The 10,710-nt window shown below is 39.8% G+C and overlaps 1 protein-coding gene across 1 annotated transcript in view; it reads right to left on the bottom strand.

Moving 5' to 3' along the window:
* SLC41A2 (solute carrier family 41 member 2) overlaps positions 1–10,619 on the bottom strand; it is a 38,057-nt gene extending 27,438 nt beyond the window's left edge. Inside the window, exons 1-3 of the mRNA XM_057382199.1 lie at positions 10,492–10,619; positions 3,623–4,354; positions 2,308–2,415 (exon numbers count right to left, since the gene is read on the bottom strand). Coding sequence (XP_057238182.1) covers positions 2,308–2,415; positions 3,623–4,177 — 663 coding nt within the window. The 5' untranslated portion in view covers positions 4,178–4,354; positions 10,492–10,619. The remainder of the gene's footprint in view (positions 1–2,307; positions 2,416–3,622; positions 4,355–10,491) is intronic.
* Positions 10,620–10,710: the final 91 nt, after the last annotated feature.

Below are 10,710 nucleotides of genomic sequence, written 5' to 3' on the forward strand. Positions count from 1 at the left end.
TGTCAGAAAACAGGCTCACTTCACTGGTAGAAAGAACAGAACTGCCTAACCTGATCTGGCCAAGACAGATGGATGACAAATTCTGGTACTGGGATGACATGCTTGAATAAAAACATCTGAAGCATCTCATGATTTATGTCCTGGCGAGGCAACACTCTAAAAAACACTGTTAACACTCCTCAAACTAAGCCTTCTTGGGACTGGATTGTTTGAATTTTGGTAGAGCCTGGGGTTCAAATTGCCAAATTGCTTTTGAAAAAGCACATTTGAAATATTTACACGTTGAGGAATACATTTAATGCACTCTTAACATACAGATCATGCTATCACTGTTAYTGGGATACTCTCAAGAGTGGTGTTTTGGGCCTGAAACTTTGCCAACTTCATTTTACCTTCTGGACATGCAGCCTGTGCTGTGGAAACTCCAGTATCCTTTATGAGTGTGTATGAGAGRAGAATCAATTCCTGTTTTGGTAAGAGATGGATAATAAGGACCAAGGTGCAGAAAAAGGGAGTCCCAGTGCAGAAAAAGGGTCTGTGTGACCCTTTTCCAAATGTCCCCTGAGACCTGTTCACAAATGGGATAGCAGTGGTGAGGATGGGGAATTCAGACAGATTGACCCAGAGATATTCTGTGATGTGGCAAAGGTCATAAGCTCAACTGAGACAAAGAATTAAAGATCACATCAACTGAAGYAGAAGTGGTGAAATGTATTCTGACCTCCTTTACTTTAAGCCTTAAGTAAGGCACTGGCAGATCATGGACTTGGTATTTATTTCACTATGCAATACAAACATTTTCCACCCTCAAACTGTACCAGTCAGAAACAAATGAAGCAACAGGTCAACAAAAAGAAAAGGTAAAGTAAAAAACAAAAGCACTCATGCCTGACAGTAAAGGCAATAAGGTTTAAACCCAAAATACTGTTAAGAAATAATAAGAATACTCAGAAAAGTAAGAAGAATAAAATCAAACAGAAAACAGGATTGAATAGCTAAGGATGATGTTGAAAAGGATACAATAGAACATGTCAATTCTTACATATGAAAGTAATCAATTTTTGTAATGGGCATGATCCAAGCAAAGCTTCCCAGGGTGCCAAGGCTACCTCTATCACAGTGTGCATTCAGGCACCAACTCAATATAATGTGACATTTATGACATTTATTAATGACAGAACCCTGGGAGACTTGTCAATACAAAGCACTGCAATACCATAAAAAAAAAAACCTGAATGGCCTTGAGGGTTCCAGCAATAAAACCAGATAAAATGCAACAGCAGAAATGCAAGGTCATGCACTTATGGACTGRTAATATTCCTGCCAGAAGATGGGAGTGACAGCTGGAAATAAAAGCATAAATAACAGGATACAGTCATTGATCACAAAGTGACTGAGAGGGCTTAGCCTGACCCTTCTAGGCAAGTAAGTACACAAAACCCTAGAAAGTTTCAAGAGCAATATTCTACAAAGATATTGTGAAATCTAAACTGGAGTTATGTACCCTTTGGCCAGACATGTACTAGAAAAATTCATTCAAGTAGGAACAGGCAGAGAACAGAAGCACTGCATTAGGCAGGGTCTGAGAGAGACACCCAGAAATAGTGCAGGACATTATCAGACTGATCTAACCACTGCTTATTCACACACACACACTGAAGATATACAGGAAGGAAATCTGGCTTTACTTAGACTAGAAAAATGAAGAGATGAAACATCTGCTGAAATGTAAAAATGAGCTATACCAAAAACACATAGAAAAAGACCTAGTTATGCTACATGACAGTGCTGACACGCACGAAAAACAAGCAGACTCAAAAAGAGCCCAAAACTCCCTCACCACAATAAAAATAAATAAATTTATTTAGCGAAAAAAAGCTTAAAAATAYGTTTCTTGCAGTTTGATTAACAAAGGTCTGGAATCGCAGTGTTACCAATGTTTTATTTTGGGGCTACACAAATGGTCTTTAGAAAAATGTGGTTAAAACATAAAGACTTTGTTAGTCTATTTAAAATCCCTCAAGACCAAAGAGATCTCTCAGCCTTACAGAATACACATATAAATCTCAAAAATCTACTTTATCTATTCTGAATGATGACTTGGAAGAGACTTAAGAAGTGAAGTTTTGATGTGTGGAGGCAAGGGTCACCTTTTTAACTTTGCCAACTTAAAAAGAGATTCAAACTGCCCCATAACATCCAGATGAATTCATAAACACAAAACACTTGTSTCCCAAAGATTTGTTTCCCTTTTGAAATATTTTAAACATGTATCTGAAGAGTGAAAAGGAAGAGAAAGTTACTYACAGCAGTTGACAGCCTGGATGCCAAGGTCATTTCCAAATTTCCTTTGAGACCAAGAAGTGCAGGAACCAAGATAAATACTTCAGTAACATTCTTGAACACATCCCAGTGCTATACAAAGGATACAATGAGAAACATTTAATAAAAAAAATTCACTTTAGACTCTCCACAAATATTGAAAAAATTCTGTAAATCATAACTTAACCCTCTAAGAAAAAAAATGGTTTTATATTAGACATAAAAGTCTGAAATCAGAACTGTTACCTACTTAGATAAAAAATATTTAGGACTGCATATTACTTCTTCAAAGATGAGAARACTATAAGCAAGAGATACAAAACTTGGACTTAAAACAATCAGTGAAAAAAAGATCTCATTAATTTAAAGTATTTGTTTTACATGACTTCAAAGTAGTACCAGATACTATGACTGCTCTTTAATTCTGCCCTTCATTTTCWATAGTATTTTTATCTCTTCCCTTCCAGCTGTACAGAGACCTCACATAAAACCAGCAAGGACTTAATTGTCATATGAACAGAGCCTGTAAGTAAAAAAAAAACATGTCTTTATTCTTTTACCTCTAAGTGTGAAATTCAAAAGTRCAGTTTTYTAAAACCCAGATTTTWAAAAARAAAAACTCTTTAATYTTTTGTGCACCATGTTTTCAGCACKGAAGTGCTGTGCTACTTTTTATGTCTTGTCAACCCAAACATTTAATTTGCAATCATTTACCAACTTCAACTAAACTAAAAACCTGCAAATTGCCCTTTTATTCAGGGATTTGCAATCATTTAAATTATTACTATAATTAAAATAAAAGGATTCAATTAAAGCATCTGTACAAAGAATGAATTGGGAAGATACACATGAGCAAAGCACCAGATGTGTATAAAACAGCCCAAGGAGCAGTAATGTTTGTATGCCCAATTTTATTTTCCTTTTTCTTGAGGTGATGAAGTGCCTTATCACTGCAACTGAKTGAAGTCCAAGTTTCCTTTACTGTCTCAAGACAAAGATTGGCACCTCTTGCTCCTATTTTAATTAACTTTGTAAACTTTGTAAGTGTAGCTACAGAAAATCCTAAAGCTGAAAGAAGCTAAACAAAACAAAAAGGGGGAAAAATCTGCACAGATTAATTTCTGTATTGCATTTCTGCTTAAATTTTGTGATTATTTCAAATCTTTTTAACGAGAAGTTCACAGGAGCAGAACCACACACAGGCTTAACTACATTTCAACATTGCAAATATCTACAATGTCACACTTTAGCACTACAGACCTCACCTGTCAAAACAAAGCCTTCCAGAGCAAATACCAACCTGTACAATATCCAAAACCATGCCAGCAGAAACAGTTCCAAACCCTGCCAGCAAAAAAGGCACGAGTATCTGTAGTGCCATAATACTACTGGATTCTTTGGGCTGTTTTCTACYTCCTTCCACGATGACATCTTCATTACTGTCACTCGACAGAGCGTCATCCTGCAGCATGGCATCTGTTTCTGAAGCCCCCATTCCATCACAATAGTCATAACTGGAAAAATCATCATATTTAGGGCTACAGCTAGAAGGGCTGTGTCCATTGCTACCATGAAAGYTTGCTTCTGAGAAGTGATGGTATTCCGTGTGCTGCTCGGATCTGACGTTAAAATTGTGTCCTGCTGGTTGCAACCCATCTTGCCAGACACCATTCACCTTTTTGTGCCTTTCCTCTTGGTTTATTTGGTAAACAACAGGAACCATGCTTAAAAGCAGGCTCAGAAATTTATCAGACTGAATTGTATTAAGATTTATGGTCCAGTTCACAAAGCCTTCTCTGTCATGGACTTTGCTATTTGTTTTGGAGATGGAAGATCTGCCTTTGCAGTTAGTCATAGTGCTACAGAAGTACAGGGTGAAAAGCACTTTATTCTTCAGATGGCAGCCAAGAAATCTTGCAGGTGAGTCATCAAGTGCCACGCTTACACGTGGACCAAAATGTTCCTTTTTTGCAAGCAAAAGGGTTTTTTCATTGCTCTCAGACCTTCAACAATTCCATAAGCAAGACTGGATCTGCAAAAAAAAGTAGAAAGTATATATTTAGTTTTAAAAATGTTTTAAGTACGGAATACACGAGGTGTTGGTTTAAATTTTCAGATCACAATCTTTTTTTCTGCTTACTGTGATCTAAGATGAAGCTGTTTCTACTTTAATATTTCCATCATGGTAGGAAATTAAACAACAATATCCTGACAGTCTCAAGTAATTTCACATTCCTCCATCAGAAGCCATTTTACGAGGTTTTTCTTTAATTTTCACGTTGTGATAATAACTGTGGTAATTTACTAAAGGAATAGTCTTTAATTTGACTTGAAGCTTTGCTGACTTGGGTATTTACTACTAGACTCCATAAATACAAGTAAATGATTGGCATAAACAGAGAAACAAAGGTCAGGGAGACTACACCTGTAGGATAACACAATTCCACAAGCTTTTGACTTTGTATCTATGCCAAACYGTGAAAACAAATTTTTACAGACTGCAAGAAATTAAAGTATTTGAGAGTTGGAGGACTTTCTATCTGCATTTCCTAAGAAAATCAGGCTCCTAAGACCACTCTTTTTGTGTTATGAGTTTATACTTTCCTTCCCTCTGTTTCAAGGCTTTTAAGTCATCCAGTATTTCCAGTATTTCCAATTTCAGACAGACTTTACAGTGAGTGGAGATGTCAAAGTTTTTAGCAACTATAGCCTTGTCAGAGATCCAAGTTTGTGCCTCTGCTGCAAGGCATCTTCAAACATCAGCTAGGATAACTCACTCCTACGTGGCCAGAGCRAGTCAAATTCAAAATTCCTGCTGCTCACAGAACTACATGATTTGGGTTTTTTGAGTGAAGACATGACTCAGAAGCAACATGATGATTTTCCCTCTACCATTTGCTTTATCCAAGGGAGCTCTGACCAAGAAATGAGTATTTTAAAAACAACAATGAAGCTCGCGGCTTGATTTAGAAAGAAGTCAAGTTTGGCAAGAAGCAATCTTTTTGCCACAAGACCAAGAGAGGAATTTAAGTAACCAAGATTCCTGCAGTATCTTTTGCTGCTCTGSAGCAGATCGTATAACATTGAACTTTTTCGTTTAATCAAAAACTCCTAGGTCTCAATTCTGGTTTCCATACACTTTAATTAGAAATAACAAAACAATTTCTGCTGCTATCCCGGAGGAGCTCTGACCGCAGGTCAAAATGCTGCTTTGCTAAGTGCTACAGAAGGATAGAAGAAAAAATTGAAGGATTTCAATTCGCTCAGAGGAAAATGCATTGAGAAAATTTTCTGACAGCTTTAACAAGGCAGAGTCTGGCTCTCATTGCAGTTTCTCCCACATGTCCTCCAGTTGCATCACCGGAGTGCTAGACCAGTGACTCATGGAAATTATTCATTGCTCTGGAACCCAGGCCAAAAATATTTGGGTTAATTATCCCTATTTTTTTAACATATGGATTGTCCTCCTGTAAAGTTTTTATACTTTTAAGAAACAAGTCCTTTGATAAGATTGTGATCTCATTTAATGAGGTTAATCATTAATTAAATGATCTCATTATTGATCATTAATTAAATGATCTCATTTAATACCTAAAGAAGGTATTAACAAATAGAAATGGTACTTGGTAGGGAGAATATGGGGAACAAAAAAGTTATTTGGTCAAGCTCCAAATGGAGGAAGAGGGTAGCATGAATGGCTAATAGTTGAAATAGGACAGAGCAGTTTGGATGACAGCCATTTATGCTTTTCCTACCACAAAGACTTAGAATGACAAAAAGTGAACTTAATGATAAATGCTGGAAAATGAGAAATTAAGACAATAAACTGAAAAATATAGAATCATAAATTGTTTRGGTTGGAAAGTATAGTACAGTATAACATACAGGGAGGAGAAWTTGCTCCTTCAGAGCAATGAAGCAAATGAGCAATGAAAAGCAAACTTTCCATTTCTAAAAACACGTTCTAACAAAAATAATTTTCTAAATGYCATCTGATAGAATATTTTCATCCTGAGTTACAGGATGTAATATTGCCGTATTTTCAGGTGCTCTTTTTGTACGTACAAGATGCAGCAAATCATCTAAGGATCAACAAGAACTTCCTGAAAAGCCTTAYAGTTGACAAGAAAAATGCCTACGCTGTTGTGTTGTCTGGAAAAGATATGGGAGCTAAAGAAGCAAGCTCTACTCGAATAATTCATACAAAGAAAAGGCAGTTAAAATCTAAAAAATCTTTTTCCCAATCTCTGTAGGAAGAGGAGTTGAGTGATTCTGGTTTCTTGACATATAATCTGGAGGTTGCAGAAAAAGATGAAGTACTGAAAAAAAAAAAAGGAGAGACAGACAAAGGTCTTTTGAGAAGTCAGGAAGCAGCCTTATGTAGCTGAAATATTATATTTGAAATGAAAGGGYACCTTGTCTTTGTTCCTACAGGCAAAATAATGAGCTATGCCCAAACTATGAAAATAATTCCCTCTTCCTTATTGTTTCCTAAGTACCTACTTCTAATAGTTTCTTCTTTTCCTTTACACATTTTATACCWCATAACAATTACTGTGTACTACCCACCTCTCTCTCTCAGTCCTGCAGGCATACACAAACAYAACAAACAGTTCTGTAAACATAAACAAATAGGAAATACAGCCATWCACTGAAGATGTCTCCCTGAAAAATGAGACACTTGTCAATCCAAGAGAGCAAGAAAGTTTTACCCAGAAGAGTTAATACAGAAGATGCACACAGCAATTTAGAAAATACACATGGAGACAGWATATACCATGTGGAAAATGGGCAGGCAGAAATAAACACTGCAGAAAACAGGACCACAAGCTGGGAGTGGCGCTGATTTTTGGAAATGTAAAGCTGCTTCAGAAAAATCTCAGATACTTCAGCTACGAAACTGAACCCGATCATCATCACATTTTTCCACCCTTCACCTTTGATTGGCTGAGATTGGCTGATTCATCKGAGAATGATGAAGATGAAGATGACAAAAAGAATGAAACTGTTCAGGAAGAAGTTCAAAGAACTGTTACCTAAAGAATTGCCAACATTGCTTCAGACACACCTCTAATGCAGTTCACAAAAGCACGGGAAAGAAAACGCTTCTTCTGTACTTTCTCTTGGTTTAAAGAACATCTGGTGTTGGCAGGATCAAGCRACCAGGCTCTACAGCTAAATTTGATCAGATAAAGATCAGACTGCCAACAATTCATTCAAAGCGTGAACACAATAAATCACCATCACCTYTTAAGACCCTTCAAAAAAAGGGGAAGGAGAAGGAAGAATCAAGCATGAAATTTCTGTAGAGTCAACATTATGACAGGCTAAAACAAATACTTACCAGAGTGTAGGTCTAGGGAAATTTTTGGTTTATTTCAGAGCTTGGCTTTGTTACAAAACCAAAAGATAACCCCTATCTAAACAATTCTGAAGGTTTTCACAGGATACAAAACTAACCACACCACAGTCAAAACCTGTTTTTTTCTAAAAGTTGCCAACATTTTTTTACAGGTGTCCTTTCAAAGCAATAATAACCCCTACACTGCGCTTGTAGGTAGTCAGCAATAAAATACAATTGTGTAAACATGCCTGTCTGAGAAATGCCTCTCAGGACAAGAACAAGCCTTGGAAAGGGATTCAGGAAAGTAATATGAAAYGCCAACGAAACACTGAACTTTAATATTTTGCCATAACAAGCAGAGATGAAGCTGGATTATTTATATCTGGCTTGAAAGACTCTTTTTGTGTTTTCAGAGATGAAGCCAGACTCTTCTCACTGAAACGATGAGAGGGAGCAGGCACAAATTGAAACACTGGAAATGGCATTTGAACATTAAGAAAAAGTTGTAGGGTTTTAYCATGACATGGCTGAACACTGGCTCAAACAGAGACTCCATCCTTGGTGATACCTGAAACCAAACTGGATATGGCCCCAAGCAACCTGTTCTTCTTGAACCTACACTGAGCAGAGGTGGCTGACTAGAAAAGTTCCTGAGATTCCTTCTGACCTCAATCCTGAGAGTCTGTAAAGCTAGAAATGTGAGGGTTTGGGGCCTTGTTTAAGTTCAGAATACAGGTGATAGTGGKATGTGCATGGCCTCTTCTCCACTCCAGTGTTGTGTATACATACACATGTCAGTAATACACTGACACCCTTATCTCAGCCTTGGCTAATCATTTATGYTGCTGTAGTGGACATTATCAGCAGAAAGGGAAAGCTACATCMCATCACCTCAGCATTACAGAGAGTAAACAGACTGAATTATCATKAACCATTCARCAGAGTCAGGAAACCAACGTGGTAYGCTGGGCTAAGATTAATTGTACCAGATATTGAGTGTTGARTGTTAAAGACTGCTGAAAATTAGTAAATGTTGCAGGCAAGGCAGGCATAGGAACATTACATCCAATTTTTAAGTATGGTGAATGGTTAACACTGTTTATTGCATGGCAGTTGGTGGTTAAATTACCAGCAAAATAAACAAATAACAAGGGAAAAAAAAACAAATTAAAGAACCACCAGATGCCTTCTTGACAGTGAGACACTGGAAGACCTACCAGCCTCAGGCTCAGTTTTGTTTTCAGACAAGTTTGAGACTGCTGCATGCTATTTCCTGAACAYGGCAGCTTTCAGTTTTGGCCCCAAGGAAGAGGAAAGCAGCTGTGAGAAAAAGGCTTGGTTTGACTCTGCCCTTTTAAGGCAACTCATTTAGAAAAGASCAAAACAGAGTCAGAAACACAGCAGCAAGGCAGTGAAATGTGGTTGGTTGTAAACTCACCCAAATGGAATACCAGCATGAAAAATACCAGGCAAATCACATCCTGCAGCCCATCAAAAGCAGGTAGGAAAGTACGAAATGTRAGAGATAATGCAGTCCTCTAGATTAAGTAACCAGTAAGTACTTAGCAGGATGAATCCTAACCACTCTTTGGGATCCTGATTAGAGATTTCTACTGTTATCACCACGGAGAGATGAATTACTTATTAATTCAGGCACTAGGATACAGACTTCACATTGTATTTTGTGGATAATATCATACAGGTATTTGAAAAGAAAATKATATGCCGGTATTTTTCCTTCTAAAGTGTCTACCAGTTACATTGCAGCATTTATGGATCCAGTTTCACAATCTCTTTAGGGCGATAGATGTAGGGAATGCTGCCAAAACAGGTCTTTAAACCTGCTCTCATCTTTTTACCCACGTTACTGAACTGGTAAAGTGAGGATAACTAGCATGTCTACTAAACATTGCTAGGACTCAACGATTAAACAATTATTTTATTTTATATGATCCAGTTATTGTAGTGTGTCTATAACCTAGGTTCAAATGTAAGTGAAGAAGACACCAACCATATCCTGGACATTGGGCTGAGGGAAGCAGGAATTACAATATYCATTGAAACTAAAGAAATAGTTACAACCTGAACTTCACTGAGAATTAACGAGAGTAGAAAGTAAAGTAGAATAAATCAAAAAAACTCCGAGGTTTTGGCAGGAAAGTACAGAAAGAGTACAGAAATTGAGTAYACGTCAATTACAATGCTTGTAACTAAAAAAGAGGTGATCAGGTAGAGGTTCCACACTTGTCTAGCACTGCATCTGCGGTGACAGAGTCTGGTATATTTTTATAGGTGCAAAGGTGGGAGCAGAACTGCCTGCACAYACACACACATCGGCAGAGAGTGCCAAGGAATAGGGGCTACTGGGAATGCTGAGCAGGTCTTGTGCACGCACGGAGAAAGCAAAGAAAAGGCTCATTGTCCCGGCTACCTGGAGCAGCGCATAATGACCCGCACATGATGAAACGCGCTGCGGGGCTCYSAGGAGCGCGGTACCGGGGCGGGGGCGGCACAATGGGAGCGCAGGACACCGGCAGAGCCCACCCGGCACCGGGAGCGGGAGAAGGGCGGCGGCAGTCCCGGGGCCCGCAGCACGGGGAGGGAGAGCCCCGCGGCCCCCGGGGAAGGAACGCCGGCCAGGCGATCCTGGGCACCCCGGCATGGGCGCGGCGCTCGGGGGCTCCGCTCGCCCCTCAGCCGGGAAACTTTCCCCCCGCGGCCCCCGCAGCCTCCCCCGCCCCGGAGCGGCAGATCCCCGGCCCGCCCGGCCCCGCTCGGCTCTCGGCGCTCCCCTCACCGCTCCCCGGGCCGCGCCCTCCCCTCACCTGGGCGAGAGCGGTGCCGGCRGCGCGGCGGGGTCGCGCTCCATCGYYGCGGCGGGGASGGAGCAGCCCGGCGGCGGTGACAGCTCCGCGCTGGGTGAGCGCCGCGCCACTGAGCAGGCGCGGAAGCGATGATGTGGCCCGTGATGCGCAGAGCCGCCAGCACCACCACCATCAGCACCGGCCGCCCCGAGCCGCCGCCGGGCGGGGGAGGAGCCGAGC

Source organism: Malurus melanocephalus, unplaced genomic scaffold, assembly GCF_030028575.1.
Source record: "Malurus melanocephalus ecotype Western Australia unplaced genomic scaffold, MMel_1.1 scaffold_554, whole genome shotgun sequence".
NCBI classification, from domain to species: domain Eukaryota; kingdom Metazoa; phylum Chordata; class Aves; order Passeriformes; family Maluridae; genus Malurus; species Malurus melanocephalus.